This window comes from Denticeps clupeoides, chromosome 1 (genome assembly GCF_900700375.1).
Source record: "Denticeps clupeoides chromosome 1, fDenClu1.1, whole genome shotgun sequence".
In the NCBI taxonomy this organism is placed as follows: domain Eukaryota; kingdom Metazoa; phylum Chordata; class Actinopteri; order Clupeiformes; family Denticipitidae; genus Denticeps; species Denticeps clupeoides.
Window position 1 is genome coordinate 2,637,462 of NC_041707.1, and position 18,601 is coordinate 2,656,062.

Below are 18,601 nucleotides of genomic sequence, written 5' to 3' on the forward strand. Positions count from 1 at the left end.
GTGACAGAATCGAAAACGGGTCATATATATAAAATCCGTCACATCAAGTGATAACGCAGAGTCCATTCAACACGACGTACACATTATAAAAAAAGGAATATATAAATGTAAGTAACATAACAGCAAGAATGTAAACAGTTTGAATACATATATATGTGCATATATGACGCCTGCGTCAAAAAAAAAAAAAAAAAAAGTAGGGCCACTGTAACTAAGGGCATTCATATTATAAAAAATATTGTTTCGTATCAACCTGCATACATGAGAAAATACTATTAAACTCTCAGAGCCTTTATTATTATTCAGTCAGCCTGATGTAAGGCGCTTTTTGCTTTTTCTTTGTTCTGTAGCTGTAAAAGAGTTTAGGCCTTCCAACCGACAATAACAAAAAATATATATATTTCTGCCGATGCTGATAAAGGCTGAGAGTCCAGGCCTTCGGACACGAGTGCTCGTCTGCAGTCGCGCTAAGTGCTGCTAGCTAGCTAGCCCAGTTGAGGTTGCGCTGTAAACAGTTTCCACGGTCACATGGCCGGCCCATTCACTTGGCCTCTGCTTCCAGCTGCTCCAGGAGGGGGTTGGCCTCGCCCTCGGGGGTCTTGATGCTGTCAGTTCGCACGATGCACGTGGGCCGGTGGCGGTTCAGCATGATGATGAGCTGCTGCCGTTCGTGTTTCAGCTCCTCGATTTGAGCCTTCAGTTCAGAGTTCATCATCTCCAGCCGCTCCGACTCCTGCGGCCCGAGATTATACAGACATTAGACTCTCCCGGTACATTTACATTTATGGCATTTACCAGACGCCCTTATCCAGAGCGACTTACAACCAGTAGTTACAGGGACAGTCCCCCCCCTGGAGACACTCAGGGTTAAGTGTCCTGCTCAGGGACACGATGGTAGTAAATGGGGTTTGAACCTGGGTCTTCTGGTTCAAAGGCGAGTGTGTTACCTACTAAGCTACTACCACCCTGGTACGAGACCTGCTGCCACCTGCTATCACACTCGGCATCATAACGCCTTCCTGTGACTTAATTACATGATATATAGCGCATTACTATCCGTGGTGAAGTGAGGGAGTGGTCACTCCACCCGGCCTTCAACAGGTCCACAGGGGACTAAACATTTCGACCGTGCAGCCTAAGAGACAGCATTGTTGCTATGGCAACTAGAGCACAGACGCAACCATATCCTCAGTCACACAGTAATCCCATTGGGAATGTGGTACCCATGTTCATGGTGCTGCTGTCAAGTTGCATTTTCAAAATGTAAGTGTTCCTGCATGTTGGTGTTGGGCGTGGTCACGTTTATTTGGAATTAAAGTGCCTGATAACCTGCATGTTGGTGTCTGTAGTGGCCGTGGTCATGTTTATTTGGAATTAAAGAGCCTGATAACCTGCATGTTGATGTTGGTAGTGGGCGTGGTCATGTTTAGTAAGGTGGTAGTAGCCTAGTGGGTAAGACACTCGCCTGTGAACCAGAAGACCCGGGTTCAAATCCCACTTACTACCATTGTGTCCCTGAGCAAGACACTTAACCCTAAGTTGCTCCAGGGAGACTGTCCCTGTAAATACTGATTGTAAGTCGCTCTGGATAAGGGCGTCTGATAAATGCTGTAAATGTAATGTAAATGTAATGTTTATTTGGAATTAAAGAGCCTGATAACCTGCATGTTGGGTTTGGTGGTGGGCGTGGTCACGTTCACTGGTATTAAAGAGCCTGATAACCTGCATGTTGCTGTTGGTAGTGGGTGTGGTCACATTCACTGGAATTAAAGCGGCTGAAAATTTGCATGTTGGTGTTGATAGTGGGCGTGTCATGTATTGACAGGAGGGGCGTTAAATCCTCCAGAATGAGGAAGTAGGGGGTGTGAGAGCTGGCAATGCCTACAGGCCCCGCCCCCTTTTTAAATCTTTGTTCTTCAAAAGTTTATTTTCTGGGTGACTACACTGGATAGAAGTCTGCATTTGTAAAATAAATACACGTGAAGTCCGGAGAGGAAACTCACCCTTTGTAGATATTCCGTCCGCTCCTTCTTCTTATTTCGACACCGCGCAGCAGCAACCTTGTTTTTCTCTCGCCTCCTTTTCCTCCTCTCCTCCTCCTCATCTCTCTATGTGGGAAGAAGATCCGTGTTACAGGTGGCTTTGAACAAAATCCCATAATTTGCTGGGAAAGCAAACAGGAGCACATAGGTGGACGGAACCCTACAGGAGCAGGCAACTCATGTTTCTTCACGGCATAAAACATCTCCGAGATGTTGGGCCCTGCCTTGTTCATCGCCTGTGGTTTGTTAGCTTTGCTGTTGTCATCAGTTGTGAAGGACCAGGCCTCACCTCGGCTTTGATGGCCACAGGTCTCTTGCCCAGCTTGCCCAGGAGGTGCAGCGGGGACAGCATGGCGCCCAGGCTGCAGAGGTCGGCATACTTCAGCTGGTCGGTCAGGGTGGTTGCCGAGATGCCGACCAGCGGGCCGAGGCCGGGCAAGGACCCCGCTGTCACCGACGGGTCCGGGATCTGTCCAGGCATCATGTCACATCCGGCCGCGACAGAAGCTAGTGGCGGGAACAGGAGGTTGAAGTTAACGGTGACTCTGGCCTTCTTGGGACATGATAGCAGCAGGCCGAGTTAAAGTCCAGCATAATCACGATTAGCAGAAAGCAGGAAATTATCGGTAAAACAATCAAAAACCATTTCACGACGAGTGAATAATTTCTCCTTCTGCAGCAGACTCAGTATCTTTCAGTTTAGAGTTCATTTCTCCAAACACGACCTGTGACGGTAGTAGCCTGGTGGGTAACACCCTCACCTCCTAACCAGAAGAGCATGAAGTCCCAGGTTCGAACCCCACTTGTCCCCGAGCAGGACACTTAACCCCCCGAGTGTCTCCAGAGTTTTTAAAATGTGATCAGAACCCTTCCTCTCCATGACAAACATTGCAGACGACTTGCCTGTGAACCAGAAGTCCCAGGTTCAAATCCCATTTACGACCATCGTGTCCCTGAGCAGGACACTTAACCCTGAGTGTCTCCAGGGGGGGGGGGGGGGGGGGGGGGGGCTGTCCCTGTAACTACTCATTGTAAGTCGCTCTGGATAAGGGGCATCTGGTAAATGCTGTAAATGTAAATGACTAGGGGACAGATTCTTGTCTGGGACCATAACACATTTTTACCAAATTCTCTTATGGGATGAGGTGCAGTAAGGTTTCACATTTACCGCATTTACCAGACGCCCTTAACCAGAGGGACTTACAATCAGTAGTTACAGGGACAGTCCCCCCTGGAGACACTCAGGGTTAAGTGTCTTGCTCAGGGACACGATGGTATTAAGTGGGATTTTGTGGTCTTCATTTTCCAGCCAAGTGAGTTCCAAGGGTAAAGCAGGCATATCCCATGGTGCACCAGGCTCAAGCTTGTATCCTAAACGACCAATTACATGATATTATTTCTCCTGTCTCTATCGCACACTGCACGTACGCGCCCATGTCCTGCGTATTTTCTCCAGAGGGGCCAGAGGGAAGGGTGCGTGGCCACGCGCTCACAAAAGCAGTCCCAGACACATTCCACCCTATCCCATGGCGATCGGCCGCGGCCCCGCCAGCCCGAGCACACGCCCACCCGCTCGCCTCCACGCTCCCCACCGGAGCCCGCGCTCTGTCTAAGGCTGGTGGAATGTGGCTGGAGAGTCATCGCTTCCAGACGCCGATCCCTGCAACACATATTCGTCCCAAAGTTCCAGCAGATCTGCAGAACGTCCCCATGCAACACATGCATCATTTGATTTTGATGTTTTAGACGCATTTAGATGCATATATATGGAATGTGTCACACTCGCCTCTGAACCAGAAGTCCCAGGTTCCAACCCCATTTTCTACCATCGTGTCCCTGAGCAGCGCCTCCAGGGGGACTGTCCCCGTCACTACTGACTGTAAGGCGCTCTGGAAATCCGTCTAGAGGTGCTTCCTTATACAATGAATTGAATAATGGAGTCATTTGCTTTAGGCTGTTCCAATTCCTTTGCATTATTTCAAACCATGGCAGCAACAAATAAATTCATTAACTTTCAAATAAATTAATCTGGCATTGAATTCTAATCAAACGTGTTATTCTTACATTACCAAATAATTAACTGTGATGCATTTTGCAGGAAATGTCATTAACATTCTCTTTTTTAAATTTGTGGCACTACAAACAAACTACTGCAATTTGACAAATGCAGATTTATGCAAATAAATCTCATTATTCCCGGAAAGTAATCAAACATTACCGATAATTGACATTTTATGGTGAAACAGATTTCTTCACATACATTTTACAGCTTGTCCTGGCAAAAGGCCCTGGCTTCATGGGCCAAGGACAAGACCTCCTGACGTGAACGGGTGCCAAGACATGGCTGTCACCTCGGACGGTTCCAGAGTAAACAAATCAGCGGTCCCCTTCTCAGCAGGCGCCCACCGCGCCCGCTCACGTTCCAGATACTCCTGGGCGTCTGTCGAACCCGCGGACGTGGACAAAGAGCCACGATCGACCAAAATCTACACCTACTTCCAAATAAAGCTACAAATTTGCCGGCTGGGACAAGCGTGTATTCAAGCAGTGACAGCGTGAATAATTTTGGAAAAATAAATCGAATCGAACAGTGTCCTCTTTGTTTTGTTTTTTGTTTTTTTTTTTCCTTCTTTTGCCGGCAAGGAAGCTGCTTCACGGAGGCAAACGGCAGCGTAACGCGGTCGTACGTCCACCTCGTCCCCGAGTTCTGGATCAGGCCAGTCACTGCAGCTGAGCTGCTCAAAATGTCAAAATGAATCGCAAATTTAGTGAATCACTTTCCAGATGAACGATAACCAAGCACCATTCATTTAGAGGAACGTATTTGAAAGATCATTTGTATTTTTAATGCAGAACTAGTGCAGGTCCAGGATCAGTGGTTGGAGGGAACTATCTTCAGAGCAGGAAGAAACACGGCGACCCGCATCAGGACATGAATGAAAGATCCCCTGACATTAAGATTTTTTTTTGCTTTTATGTCGGTCTTGTTGGTCCCCTAATTCTGTCATGGTGCAGAATTACAGCCACTTTGATCCAATCCCACAATGAGATTTCCCAGGACGCGCCGTCTCACCGCCTGTAGCTTTAAATGCTAATGAGGAGGAGAGAGGCAGGACGAGGAGGAGAGCGGCCTATAGACGTTGAGGGACATTCGTCATCAACACGGTTCACCAACAACAATGTTTGGTACAGACAGGAAGTCGTGTCTGCGTTTTTCCAGAAAAAAAACAAATGAACCCGCCGGTTCTTCAGAGTCTCGTGTGATTTTTACATCCAATCACGAGGAGCTGCAATGCTTCACATGTTTGGAAGCCATGACAGTCGGTGGAGATAACGTTTTAGGGGAGGGGCGGGAAATTCTCTGGGCGAAATTCTCTGGGTGGTGGTAGCCTAGTGGGTAACACACTCGCCTATGAACCAGAAGACCCAGGTTCAAATCCCACTAATCCCGAGCAAGACACTTAACCCTAAGTTGCTCCAGGGGGGGACTGTCCCTGTAACTACTGATTGTAAGTCGCTCTGGATAAGGGCGTCTGATAAATGCCATAAATGTAAATGGAAAAAGCATGAGAAACGGGAGGTAACCTTTCCCCTTATGACATCATAAGGGGGACAAATTCCAGATGCGACCGTCTGAGCTGCCGCTCTCTAAACAGCAAAGCAGAACGACCAAAACACTCTTTACACCGACCACCAGCCACTGTCAGGACCACAGTCAGGCTTGGGGAACTCGTATTAATGTTCAATCATTTCATAATAGGGGTCCTTTAATCGTCCTTTATACACAGAGAACTGGACAATCAGCCAGACTAAAACATGGCTGCTGATGCAGGGAAGAGGAACTGAGGATCGTGTTGCTCGGTAGTAACGTAAACCGAGAAAAGGCCACTCGCGTCGGGTCATATTTGTGGTCTGTGTTTGGTCTGCTCACGTGAACAGTTTGGTCGGGTTTTTTTTTTTTTCCGGCCCAGATTTTCTCCTGCAACTCAGTCCAAAATAACCCGCTCCGGACGAGAATTCTAAAGGTCAATCCACTTGTGAATAATTGATTAAAACGGATTGGAAGCTACGGTGCTGAATCGTGGAAGGAACGTGTTAGAAGGTCCTGTAAGAAGGGGCTTCGGGGCTGAAGCAGCTTTCAGTTTCTAGAGCGAGCAGACAGGGAGGAAATCTGGAAGCAATGTGTGAAACTGCACCGGCCCGTGTTGCATAATGGTGCTATTATGACGCCGGGCCTGGTGGAATCCAGGACTCTCCAGGATTCGTGGACACGAAGCTCCACGGCCAGGTGCTCAGCAGCATGGCGGGACCAGGGGTCCCGGGTTCGAACCCCTCCAGGTGCGTTCCTGCACCTCTCCACGGGTCACTAGAAACCCCAGAACCTCGAGTTGGGGGCAGGACGTCCAGGCTTCTGCTGTAAATCGGCGCGTCGTGAGTCGGACCCCGAGCGGAAGTTCTCCGTCTGGCCGGCGTGTCGACATCGGCCGTTTCTGCGGTCGGTGCGACGTGCGACGTGCGCGTAAAAGCCGAAGTACCTGACTTGGGTCCCAGGGTGAGCAGATGTCCCCTCCTCGCGTCCGCCGCAGGTCGAGAGTAGATCTTGAAAAGTGGGAACCGTTGCATCAGCCCGTCTCTGGATCCCGATCTGGGAGGATTTGGGAATGCGGAAATCAGCGCGCCGTGCCAGCCAGACGTCAGCGGGGATGCGGACGCGCTGCGGGGGGAGAAGAGAGAGAACAAGTCCGGCTCGCCTCGCCTCGCCCCGCCCCTCGGACGCCGGGACGCAAACAAGCCGCGACCCCGGAGCCGGAGCCGGAGTTCTGGCTGGAGTGTAAAAAAGGAGGCGCGGGGGGAGTGTAAAAGCACGGAGTGGAGCTCCTCCTTCTTCTTTTACTCCTCCTTCTTCTTCTCTTACTCCTCCTCCTTCTTCTCTTACTCCTCCTCCTTCTCTTACTCCTCCTTCTTCTTCTCTTACTCCTCCTCCTCCTTCTCTTACCCCTCCTCTTTTTTATCTTACTCCTCCTTCTTCTCTTACTCCTCCTTTTCTTACTCCTCCTCCTTCTCTAACTCCTTCTCTTACTCCTCCTCCTTCTCTAACTCCTTCTCTTACTCCTCCTCCTTCTCTTACTCCTCCGTCTTCTCTTACTCCTCCTTCTTCTCTAACTCCTTCTCTTACTCCTCCTTCTTCTCTAACTCCTTCTCTTACTCCTCCTCCTTCTCTTACTCCTTTTTCTTCTCTAACTCCTTCTCTTACTCCTCCTCCTTCTCTTACTCCTCCTTCTTCTCTAACTCCTTCTCTTACTCCTCCTTCTTCTCTAACTCCTTCTCTTACTCCTCCTCCTTCTCTTACTCCTCCTTCTTCTCTAACTCCTTCTCTTACTCCTCCTTCTTCTTCTCTTACTCATCCTCCTTCTTCTCTTACCCCTCCTCTTTTTTTTTATCTTACTCCTCCTTCTTCTTCTCTTACTCCTCCTCTTTTTTATCGTACTCCTCCTCCTTCTTCTCTTACTCCTCCTCCTCCTCCTCTTTTTTATCTTACTCCTCCTTCTTCTCTTACTCCTCCTTCTTCTTCTCTTACTCATCCTCCTTCTTCTCTTACCCCTCCTCTTTTTTTTTATCTTACTCCTCCTTCTTCTTCTCTTACTCCTCCTCTTTTTTATCGTACTCCTCCTCCTTCTTCTCTTACTCCTCCTCCTCCTCTTTCTTTATCTTACTCCTCCTTCTTCTTCTCTTACTCCTCCTCCTCCTTCTCTTACCCCTCCTCTTTTTTATCTTACTCCTCCTTCTTCTTTTACTCCTCCTTCTTCTCTTACTTCTCCTTTTCTTACTCCTCCTCCTTCTATAACTCCTCCCTCTTCTCTTACTCCTACTTCTCTTACTCCTCCTCCTTCTCTTACTCCTCCTTCTTCTCTAACTCCTTCTCTTACTCCTCCTCCTTCTCTTACTCCTCCTTCTTCTCTAACTCCTTCTCTTACTCCTCCTTCTTCTCTAACTCCTTCTCTTACTCCTCCTTCTCTTACTCCTTTTTCTTCTCAAACTCCTTCTCTTACTCCCCCTTCTTGTCTTACTCCTCCTCGTCCTCCTCCTCCTTTTCTTCCTCCTTCTTCCCTTCATCCTCCTGTTCTTCCTCCTTCCCTTCCCTGGTGGTACCAGTCGAGCAGTGCTGGCGGATCCGAGAGAAAGAGGTTCAGAGCAAGGAGTGATGTGAGATCTGAGGTACATTACATCCTCCTAATGGGAGCTGTGGTGGCCTAACGGTTAAGGAAGCGGCCCCGTAATCAGAAGGTCGTCGGTTCAAATCCCGATCCGCCAAGGTGCCACTGAGCAAAGCACCGTCCCCACACACTGCTCCCCGGGCGCCTGTCCTAAATACAGAGGACAAAATTTCACAGTGTGCATGGTGCTGCTGAGTATCACAAGTGAAAATCACTTCTCTTTATTTTATCTTCATCCTCCTCCTCCCATTTCATTCTGCCGATCTTTTGCTTCCATGTACACTGCAGATGCAGCAGTACTTCTTTCTTCTTTTTTCTACTTCTGGACATTGTCCTGTCCTCTTCCTCTTATATATAATATGTGTATTGTGTACGTCTGTAAATAGGATCTTGATTTATTTTTCAGGTTAACAACCACTGCAGATGACACCCTCACACTTAGACCCTCTCTGGACAGAAGGAACACCTCCCTAGAAAACTCACATGGAGTAAAAAGTGGAAGAAACCTTGAGAGGGACCAGCTTCCAGCGTAGGAAGAGCGTGCAGTGGGCAGTGCAGGTTGACATGGTTCTGATGGTTCTTATTCTGTCCCATCAGCTCTCCCCAAGTCTCCTGCTCACTGTGTGGAAATGGCAATAAGTGCAGCCATCTCTAGACGTTCCCACGGCTCTCAATGTCAACCCCGTGTAGCCATTTCATTCTTTCTTCTGTCTTGCACTGACTACATCAGTATATACAGATGACAATAAAACCACTGTCCATCGAAGCTGCGGTCAAAAGGCCCTAACTGTTCGATATTTGCTGAAGCGTTTATCGCAGAGTTCCCTTCTCTTCGTGAAACTGTGACGTGACGTGTGCAGAGAAAGAGACTCTGAGCTGCAGTGCCGTCTTGTTCTCCGTCTGTAGACTTTTACTAGTTCGAGCACATCTCTACATATCGACATGAACATTCAGGTTTTAATCCGGATTATTCGCGTTTTACACTTTTAAATCGTCTTGGTAGAGGTGCTAGTAGCCTTGTGGGTAACACCCAGAAGACCCGGGTTCAAACCACACTTACTACCATCGTGTCCCTGAGCAGGACACTTAACCCTGAGTGTCTCCAGGGGGGGTCTGTCTCTGTCACTACTGGTTGTAAGTCGCTCTGGATAAGGGCTTCTGGTAAATGCTGTAAATGAAAATAGCCAGAATATTAATTCTTAACATAATAAATATAATAAACTTGTTTCCATTTCAGTGTGTATTTTTGACATGCACTCAAGTCGTCAATGTCGCGCTTATGAATTATTTTGTAAATTGAAACAAGTGAATGTGTTTCAGCCGTTGACCTTTCACTACGTATCACCCGGATGGTGATCTCCAGGCAGGCGGGCATATGCAAATTAACCCGCACTGCGATCCAATCACGCTTCTTGGCGCCTTTTTCCCCCATTTCCGGTTCTCCATTAAATTGATTTCAGTCGATAATTAACTGAAATGTACGTGACTAAAATCTTGCACGTTCCTTTATTTTCTGTCTTCTGGTTGTAAGATGCTCTGAATAAGGGCGTCCGATAAATGGCATAAAAGTAATGCAAATATTCTTATTCTGTCGGGCTGCATGATTGTACAGTGAAAAGCATTTAGCATCTTTTGCCACTGGCCTTGTATTATATTCTCCAGAAAAATGAGGCGCATCATCATCTTCAGTCATCTCACTGCTGCTATTGACTACGGCTCATCATTTCAAGACAATGAATAATAAGACATCAATAGTTTGGTATATTAAATTAATGACAGAAAAAACACAGGATGTGTTCATGTCGATATTTATTCATAAGCAATCAATGCTCGGTTCACTTCATTTGTTTGACGGACAAGTCAAAATTTAAAAGGTAGAAAAATAAATTATCATAAAATACATCTTGATAGATATAGCACTGGATGTTTTCATGGAAAACTCGTTTTTTTTTTTTTTCCCGAACAGATGAGGCGACAGCACGGTCTGAATGATGACGCTGAGGTATGCGATAAGAGAAGCACGACATTCAGCTATTCATATACATACACACTACTGCCACCAAAACGCAAGAAAATAATAAATAAATAAAACCACACAGTCAAGTCCACGACACGGTAAACAGTAGACCTATAGCACAAGATCACACGGATATTCAACTCGGATACCTGCTATATATGTATGTGTATATATGGCATCTCTGCGCATGCGTCTGGAACCAGGACGTAGTTGAGACCAGTCCGCAGGAACGCCCACATGCTCGCATAGCTACATCGAGTGTGTCTGGAAGAAGGACGCGCCGCGCAGGCGCACACCGCTCACAGCGCCAGCAGCGTGGGCGAGTTGAGGATGTCCGCGCCGGGCTCCGCCCTGTCCGGCTCCGGGCACGCGAAGGTGAAGACGGACAGGTAGCCGCCGCAGGTGGGCGTGGCCAGCGGCTCCAGGTCGCCGGCCACCGACTTGTAGAGGGTCTCCCAGTCCGCCAGGCCCAGCGAGCCGCTCAGGTCGATGTCCGGCACCGAGCGCGCCGTCTCCGCGGACGCGCCGTCGTCGTCGGCGCCGCCGAGCAGGTCGTCCAGGCCGGGCTCCAGGTCGCAGAGGCCGAGCTCGGCGCTGGAGCAGAGCAGCAGGTCGGAGTTGCCGGAGATGGCGGTGGACGGCGCGTCCAGGTCCTCCACGTCCTCGGGGAGCTTGGCGCCGGCGTCCGGGCTGCAGGGCGCGTCCGGGTCCTCGGGCATCTGGCACGCCGGCTTGTGCGCGGCGAGGACGAACTCCAGCCGCTCCTTCTCCTTCAGCAGCGCGGAGATCTCCGCCTGCAGAGCCGCCTTGTCCTCCTCCAGCTGGTCCGTCTCCTGCGGGAAGGCAGGGGAGAGAGCGTGGGGTGAGCGCGGTGGTTTGGCGTGGTGCGTGGATCGTGGTGGGTGAAGTGGGCGTTGAGCGCGGTGCGTGAGGTGAGCGCCGTGGTTTGGCGCGGTGCGTGGTGCGTGGATCGTGGTGTGAGCGCCGTGATTTGGCGTGGAGCGTGGTGGGTGAAGTGGGCGTTCAGCGCGGTGCGTGGTGCTTGGAGCGCGGTGCGTGGAGCGTGGATCTTGGTGCGTGGATCGTGGTGTGAGCGCGGTGATTTGGCGCGGTGCGTGGATCTTGGTGCGTGGATCGTGGTGTGAGCGTCGTGATTTGGCGTGGAGCGTGGTGGGTGAAGTGGGCGTTCAGCGCGGTGCGTGGTGCTTGGAGCGCGGTGCGTGAGGTGAGCGCGGTGGTTTGGCGCGGTGCGTGGAGCGTGGATCTTGGTGCGTGGAGCGTGGTGTGAGCGCGGTGATTTGGCGCGGTGCGTGGAGCGTGGATCTTGGTGCGTGGATCGTGGTGTGAGCGTCGTGATTTGGCGTGGAGCGTGGTGGGTGAAGTGGGCGTTCAGCGCGGTGCGTGGTGCTTGGAGCGCGGTGCGTGAGGTGAGCGCCGTGGTTTGGCGCGGTGCGTGATGGGACTACTCACGGCCTGCAGGGTGTCGGTCAGCTCCCTCCGTCTGTTGCGACACTTGGCTGCAGCCATTTTATTCCTCTCTCTCCTGATGCGCTTCTTCTCCTCCTCCTCGGGAGACAGCTGCTCGGGGAATTTGAGAAGAGAGGAGATGCATCACCACACCATCACCACCACACCATCTCCACCATCACCACACAATCACCACCACACCATCTCCACCACCTCTGCACTGCGTCTGAACACCGAGAACACGGAGGTACCTGCTCGCCCTTCCCCTTCCTCGGCGCGCCCTTCCCCGGCTTGGCGGGCTGCGCTCTGCCCGGCGACGGCGACACGGACGTGATGACGGTCGGCTGGACCATCCACTGCAGATCCGGGGTGGTGGAGATCGCGGTCACCGTCGGGACGAACGAGTCGCCAGACGCGTCCTGGCGTGTGGGAGGGGGGGGGAGAGAATGTCACCATCAAGCCACGACCGACACGCGTGGACCAGAAGCTGCTTCAAACATTTGCATATTTCGCGTCGACCTAAAATAGTCTCCTCCAGATCAATATTTGCCCCCCCCCACCATTGTTGCTGACGTCAACACTGACGCAGGGCTGCTGTGGAGTCTCCTCAATGGCTTTATTTTTTATCAATGAACCGCAGGACGGAACCACGAACCGCTCGTACACGCAACATCTCCACGCATTAAAACGTCACGTGGAATTAAGATGAAAAAAAAAAACAAAATCGTCATTTGGTTTATCCGAAGACACGTTCGTTCGTTCCGATCAATTCCGTTGAAACCGATAAAGGAAATTATGACGTGAGAGCGCGTCTCACCTCGGCTCCGGCGTCCCCGCACCGTGGCGACAGGCTGCTTGGGAACATGGTCTCCGCGTCCGCAGGTGGTGGTGCTGGTGGTGCTGCTGCTGCTGCTGCTGCTGCTGCTGCTGCTGCTGCTGCTGCTGCTGCTCCGGCTCCTCCAGGTTTTAAAACCCGCTCGACTGATGGAGCCGCTCGGGAAGCTCCGCCCTTTTATAGTCCGACGGAATTTTATGAATGAACCGAGGACGGTACCAACTCCCGGCGAGGCGGGGGGGGGTACGGGACGAGAAGGACGCGGACGGACGCGCCGCGGACGCGACCCGCGGTTTTTACCCGCGTTACGCGGGGCTCCGAGACGCGGCGGCGTGACGCGCGTCGGCGCCAGAGCCGCTGCGGACGCGCGTCTCCCCGTCTCACCCCCGTGACGGGATACGCGTGGCACGTCCGGCGCCGCCATTCATAAAATACTGATGCGCGGACGTCGCCGCGCTACAGACACGACGCGCACGTCTGAAAGGTCGACGTGTCACGTGTCGGTCCACGTTTAACAGAAACACGCGTGTTGGGGACGCCGGCGTTGCGGCGTTATAGACGCCGGCGCGTTTAGGCGTTTTTTTTTTTTTTTTAGAGGCGCCAAAAATACGAGACTGGAATGCAGAGCGGACCCTCCCGCGGCCAATCAGCGCGGACGCTCCCCGTCGCCGCAGTGACGCGCCAGTATCTCGCCGGAAGTTGTCCTTATAAGGACAGTGACGTGCTGGGATTCCATTTTCGAGCGCAGACGCCGGGTGCAGCGGGCCCGTCTTTATTCATCGAGCGAACCGTGAGGCAGTTCGGGTTCATTAACGCGAAAATGCCGATAATGTTCATGTTCGTTAATGGATGTCGTGGGGGACGATATTCCTTCTCTACACACACCACGTCATTGTTTGATAAAAAAAAAAACACTATAATAAGCACTAAACAGGTAAATCATTAGTTCAAAGTGAAGTGATTGTCATTGAGAGACGGTGCACAGGGTGAAATGTGTCCTCTGTATTTAACCAATCACCCTTGGTGAGCAGTGGGCACCATGACAGTAAAGTGAAGTGATTGTCACATGTGATACACAGCAGCACAGCACACAGTAAAATTTGTCCTCTGCATTTAACCCATCACCCTGAGTGAGCAGTGGGCAGCCATGAGAGGCGCCCGGGGAGCAGTGTGTGGGGACGGACGGTACCTTCATCAAGGGGACCTCAGTGGCACCTTGGCAATTCGAACTTACAGCCTGATTGATTGATCGTGATCCAGGTTGATTGCGAGTCCTGTCCCACCACTCCCACAGTTACATGCATCTTAGATATCGGGGCAATCGGAAGGTTGTGGGTTTGAATCCTGAACCAACAAGGCGCCGTCCCCACACTTTCGTACACAAATCCATCGACCAGTCACCTGCGTGGCGTTCACAGCTTGCACAAGGCAGGTGCTGTGGACAGACAAGAAAATGGTGGTGGTACCCAGGTTCAAATCCCACTTACTACCATCGTGTCCCTGAGCAAGACACTTAACCCTGAGTGTTGCCAGTGTTGTAAGGCGCTCTGGATAAGGGTGTCTGGTAAAGGCTGTCTGTAAGAAGAAACTGCCTGACTGGCTGGACGTTTGTGGTAAAACCATGTAATAATCAGGGGAAAAACGCTGGTTTTACTAATCACATTCCTTTCATTAACTTCGGCGACCGTATTAAACGTGTGATGCAAGTGGTGCACTGTGGCTAAATAAAGCCTTTTGTTGCTACGAAGCCGCTCCGTCAGAGGCGATCCGCCATGACGTAACGCACGTCACGTGACCACAACCCGGAAGTCGGCCGTTAGCTTGCTAGCCGACAGCCATGTTGACGCCTCTGCTGCTGCTGCTGGTTCTGTTCGAACCGGCGGGATCCATCACGTTCTACCTGCCCGTCAACTCCCGGAGGTGCCTGCGAGAGGAGATCCACAAAGACGTGCTGGTGACGGGAGAGTACCAGATCAGCGAGGCGCCCAACACCAGGAACAGCCTGCAGGTGGGAATAAACCATGTAACCTGCTTTAAACGGTTACCAAATAATCTTTCTTTAAAGTTGCGTTCTTACACTGTAACTTTGTAACGCTGTTACACCTTCACCGGCCTCACTGCTCGCCAAGGGTGACGTTTAAATACAGAGGACACGTGTCACAGTGTGACGATCACCTCCTCACTTTCACTATTCGATTACGATTACCAGTGCCTCGTTATCGACGCGTCACGTCAGTTTTCTACATGGTCACATGACGTTTTCTCGTACGCCTGTGTGGTGGTAGTAGCCTGGTGGGTAACGCACTCGCCTATGAACCAGACCCAGGTTCAAACCCCACTTACTGTGAGCAAGACACTTAGCCCTGAGTGTCTCCAGGGGGGGACTGTCCCTGTAACAACTGACTGTAAGTCGCTCTGGACAAGGGCATCCAATAGTCACATTGGATACACAGCAACACAGTGAAATTTGTCTTCTATTTGTTACACTATTACAGCAATATGATTTTAGGTACATTGTTACACCATTACGGGGCAGTGGTGGCCTAGCAGTTAAGTAAGCTGCCCCGTAATCATAACGTTGCCTGTTCGAATCCCAATTCGCCAAGGTGCCACTGAACAAAGCACCGTCCCCACACACTGCTCCCTGGACGCCTGTCATGGCTGCCCGCTGCTCATCAAGGGTGATGGTTAAATGCAGAGGACACATTTCTTGGTGTGCACTGTGTGCTGTGTATCACAAGTGACAATCACTTTACTTTTTGTTTCACTAATATGATTTTAATTAGTGTTACTATAGTGTGATTTCAGTTACATTGTTACACTATTTGACTAATATGGTTTTAATTAGTGTTACACTAATGTGATTTCAGTTACACTATTACACTAATATGGTTTTAATTAGTGTTTCTCTAATGTGATTGTTACACTATGCGGGGCAGTGGTTGCCTAGCGGTTAAGGAAGCGGCCCCGTAATCAGAAGGTTGCCGGTTCGATTCCCGATCCACCAAGGTGCCACTGAGCAAAGCACCGTCCCCCCACACTGCTCCCCGGGCGCCTGTCATGGCTGCCCACTGCTCACACAGGGTGATGGTTAAATACAGAGGACAAATTTCACTGTGTGCATCGTGTGCTGTGTATCACAAGTGACAATCACTTCACTTTAGATTACACTAATATGGTTTTAATTAGTGTTACTGTAGTGTGATTTCAGTTACATTGTTACACTATTTGACTAATATGGTTTTAATTAGTGTTTCTCTAATGTGATTGTAGTTACATTGTTACACTATTTGACTAATATGGTTTTAATTAGTGTTACTCTAGTGTGATTTCAGTTACATTGTTACACTAATATGGTTTTAATTAGTGTTTCTCTACTGTGATTGTAGTTACATTAATTACAACCATATTAGTGTAATAGTGTAACAGTGTTACTCTAATGTGATTGCAGTCACATTGTTACACTACTGTAATCTCCTCCCCAGATCAAAGACTCCTCTTCTCACATGCTGTACTCGAAAGAAAACGCGTCTAAAGGAAAGTTCGCCTTCACCACGGAGGACTACGACATGTTTGAAGTGTGCTTCGAGAGTAAATCTCCCATGGGTGAGTGCCATGATGCCACAGGCCCTGCCCACGCTCGCTCCGCCGTCATGACCCACGGCAGCACTAAGCGGGGAAAATGTACAAAACGTGCAGCCAGTCCTGGATTTTGGAAGGAGAGAATGTGGGGTTGGGGGGCGGGCGAACAGTCATTTCCTGGAATTTTTGGCTTCCTCACAATAAGTCTTTTCATTCTGGGCTCTAGGTACAGGGAGGGTCCCGGACCAGCTGGTCAATTTAGACATGAAGCATGGGGTTGAGGCGAAGAATTATGAAGAGGTAAGAACTCGCCCCCCGAATGTGTTTCACATCGGCCACCATGCACGGCCGCGGTTGGTGCGTGAGAGTGACGCCCCTCGTCTATTTTATCCTGCATTTCAAGACAAAACAACAAGAGGCTAAAATATCATGCCTTTTCACAGGTAGTAAATAGCAGTAATATTAACATCATTAACAGCATGATGCATTAAGTATTTGTGTATTTTTGAGATTTAAATATAAGAATGGACTGTGTAACCTACATTTAGCTAAATGGCCTTTCAGATTATTATGCTGCCATCTACTGGAGAATTTGGTCATACATCAGTTTCCATATTATGAAATGCCTGCATTATATTAATATTCAGTGTTTCAAAGATAGATCGTTAACTTTACTTTGTGTTGCTTAGATTGCCAAAGTTGAGAAGCTGAAGCCCCTGGAGGTGGAGCTGAGACGACTGGAGGATCTGTCCGAGTCCATCGTCAACGACTTTGCCTACATGAAAAAGCGCGAGGAGGAAATGAGGGACACGAACGGTACGTTAGAATAACCGTATTGTTAGTTTGGATGGAAGCTCGAGGAGTTCCGTGTAATAGCGAGTGTTGGAATTTCCGCAGAGTCCACCAGCAGCCGGGTCCTGTACTTCAGCATCTTCTCCATGTGCTGCCTGACTGGACTCGCCACATGGCAGGTCCTTTACCTCCGCAGGTTCTTTAAGGCCAAGAAGCTGATCGAGTGACGCATCCACTTTTTACGTCTTGTTCCCCGGTGTAAAATATTGCTGATGGATGATTGTTTTTGAATATTTTGTTTAATAATGTTGTACCATGATGTACCATTTCTACAAAAATTCTAAATATGAACGTAGTTTTTTTTTCTCCATATAAGGCTTTAAGATAAATAACAAAAATATCAGTGTTTTGGATTTTGTAATAAAATTTCCATCGTGTTGTCACCTTTAAATAAAGAATATTACCCCAAAAAAAGTTTCAAAATTCTGAATCAGCTGAACCTTCAGTGGAACGTAAAGGAGAAATCTGGGAAGAACAGAATTGACATGAAGACTAAACTATTTCAGATAACCGATCCTGAAACGAAGCTGAAAAACGAAACAGAACCGAGCGGCGTGCTTTTTAAATTAGATTTTCACTTTTAATCAGCATGTTCTGCATCTGAAATAAATAAATGAATAAATATGTGGGGTTTTTTTAAGTGCGAACCACTTGAAAGTCTGTGAAGTCCAGGGCCTGGATCTTCTGCTCGTTGGTGAACTGGGCCTGGACGATCCGCGACTGGGGGCTGCCGGTGGTCTTCAGCCACTCCTGCATCTGCCGGACCTGGTCCCCCGGGCCCTGGATGCGGCCCTGCACCGTCCCCGCCGCAGTGTTCCGCACCCAGCCCACCAGGCCCAGCTTCTTCGCCTCTGACTGTGGACGATCGTGCAATACACACCGTGGTAAACGTGACAAGACGTCTCATGTCCTCATTGGGGGCAGTGGTGGCCAAGCGGTTAAGGAAGCGGCCCCGTAATCAGAAGGTTGCCGGTTCGAAGGCCCACTGCTCACCAAGGGTGATGGTTAAACACAGAGGACACGTTTCACTGTGCATCACAATCACGTCACTTCCTCCTTTACATCCATTGAAAGGTGACAAGTGACGCGATTGTCATTGTTAATGTCACCGCAGCACAGCACACGGTGACACGCGTCCTCTGTATTTAACCATCAACCGTGATGAATTGGAACCGGGGCCGCTTCCCTACCCGCTAGGCCACCGCTGGGCCGACATAAAACGAACACATTACAACCCGATTCGATTTAATTCTAGAACTGTGCACGGTGGGCGGCGTTCCGGTTTCCTCCCGATAAACCCAGATTAGAAACGTGCAATAAGAGAACTCGGAACCGAACACCGAACTAACGTGCGTTACCTGAGTATACTTCCGGAAAAACACGCCTTGGACTTTACCGAAAACCTCGAAATCCACCGACAGGAGGTCCGCGGACATGGTGGAAACCGGCTGGGTGCTTTTTAAAGGCTGTTTTTGTGTAAAGGATCCACGGCGAATGTCGACGTGCGGCGCCCACGCGGGCCGGAAACGGGAAACGCGCGACGCTTCCGCGTCGCAACTTCCGGGAAGCGCGGCGCCGTTACCAGGCAACG

At 49.8% G+C, this 18,601-nt stretch overlaps 4 protein-coding genes across 4 annotated transcripts; 1 reads left to right on the forward strand and 3 right to left on the reverse strand.

The window, feature by feature from the left end:
* Positions 1 to 184: 184 nt before the first annotated feature.
* jdp2a (Jun dimerization protein 2a) lies at positions 185 to 6,865 on the reverse strand. Its single transcript, XM_028999959.1, has 4 exons — positions 6,578 to 6,865; positions 2,332 to 2,549; positions 2,004 to 2,108; positions 185 to 733 (listed from the first exon to the last, which is right to left on the reverse strand). The coding sequence occupies exons 1-4, from the start codon at positions 6,663 to 6,665 to the stop codon at positions 542 to 544; spliced, it is 603 nt and encodes a 200-aa protein (XP_028855792.1). The 5' UTR covers positions 6,666 to 6,865; the 3' UTR covers positions 185 to 541.
* A 3,183-nt stretch (positions 6,866 to 10,048) lies between these two features.
* On the reverse strand, positions 10,049 to 12,833 carry LOC114801589 (proto-oncogene c-Fos-like). Its single transcript, XM_028999685.1, has 4 exons — positions 12,559 to 12,833; positions 11,993 to 12,160; positions 11,745 to 11,852; positions 10,049 to 11,107 (listed from the first exon to the last, which is right to left on the reverse strand). Exons 1-4 carry the CDS (start codon positions 12,604 to 12,606, stop codon positions 10,574 to 10,576), a joined length of 858 nt encoding a protein of 285 aa, XP_028855518.1. The 5' UTR covers positions 12,607 to 12,833; the 3' UTR covers positions 10,049 to 10,573.
* An 850-nt stretch (positions 12,834 to 13,683) lies between these two features.
* LOC114801638 (transmembrane emp24 domain-containing protein 10-like) lies at positions 13,684 to 17,410 on the forward strand. Its single transcript, XM_028999815.1, has 5 exons — positions 13,684 to 14,584; positions 16,062 to 16,182; positions 16,385 to 16,458; positions 16,848 to 16,974; positions 17,056 to 17,410. Exons 1-5 carry the CDS (start codon positions 14,414 to 14,416, stop codon positions 17,175 to 17,177), a joined length of 615 nt encoding a protein of 204 aa, XP_028855648.1. The 5' UTR covers positions 13,684 to 14,413; the 3' UTR covers positions 17,178 to 17,410.
* Positions 17,411 to 17,565: 155 nt separating this feature from the next.
* Positions 17,566 to 18,560, reverse strand: LOC114801758 (acylphosphatase-1-like). The gene is made up of 2 exons (XM_029000081.1): positions 18,369 to 18,560; positions 17,566 to 17,865 (listed from the first exon to the last, which is right to left on the reverse strand). Exons 1-2 carry the CDS (start codon positions 18,444 to 18,446, stop codon positions 17,647 to 17,649), a joined length of 297 nt encoding a protein of 98 aa, XP_028855914.1. The 5' UTR covers positions 18,447 to 18,560; the 3' UTR covers positions 17,566 to 17,646.
* Positions 18,561 to 18,601: the final 41 nt, after the last annotated feature.

What these genes read in the sequence shown, in the direction of transcription:
- LOC114801758 (XM_029000081.1), bottom strand. Translation starts at nt 18,446, where the DNA reads ATGTCCGCGGACCTCCTGTCGGTGGATTTCGAGGTTTTCGGTAAAGTC. An exon ending in TTTTCCGGAAGTATACTCAG is followed by an intron (nt 17,866 to 18,368) that starts GTAACGCACGTT and finishes GATCGTCCACAG; the next exon opens with TCAGAGGCGAAGAAGCTGGG.
- jdp2a (XM_028999959.1), bottom strand. Translation starts at nt 6,665, where the DNA reads ATGCAACGGTTCCCACTTTTCAAGATCTACTCTCGACCTGCGGCGGAC. An exon ending in CACCCTGGGACCCAAGTCAG is followed by an intron (nt 2,550 to 6,577) that starts GTACTTCGGCTT and finishes TCCCGCCACTAG; the next exon opens with CTTCTGTCGCGGCCGGATGT. An exon ending in CTGTGGCCATCAAAGCCGAG is followed by an intron (nt 2,109 to 2,331) that starts GTGAGGCCTGGT and finishes CTTCCCACATAG; the next exon opens with AGAGATGAGGAGGAGGAGAG.
- LOC114801638 (XM_028999815.1), top strand. Translation starts at nt 14,414, where the DNA reads ATGTTGACGCCTCTGCTGCTGCTGCTGGTTCTGTTCGAACCGGCGGGA. An exon ending in AGGCGAAGAATTATGAAGAG is followed by an intron (nt 16,459 to 16,847) that starts GTAAGAACTCGC and finishes TGTGTTGCTTAG; the next exon opens with ATTGCCAAAGTTGAGAAGCT. An exon ending in GGAAATGAGGGACACGAACG is followed by an intron (nt 16,975 to 17,055) that starts GTACGTTAGAAT and finishes GAATTTCCGCAG; the next exon opens with AGTCCACCAGCAGCCGGGTC.
- LOC114801589 (XM_028999685.1), bottom strand. Translation starts at nt 12,606, where the DNA reads ATGTTCCCAAGCAGCCTGTCGCCACGGTGCGGGGACGCCGGAGCCGAG. An exon ending in GCGGGGACGCCGGAGCCGAG is followed by an intron (nt 12,161 to 12,558) that starts GTGAGACGCGCT and finishes CCCACACGCCAG; the next exon opens with GACGCGTCTGGCGACTCGTT. An exon ending in TGACCGACACCCTGCAGGCC is followed by an intron (nt 11,108 to 11,744) that starts GTGAGTAGTCCC and finishes GCCTTCCCGCAG; the next exon opens with GAGACGGACCAGCTGGAGGA.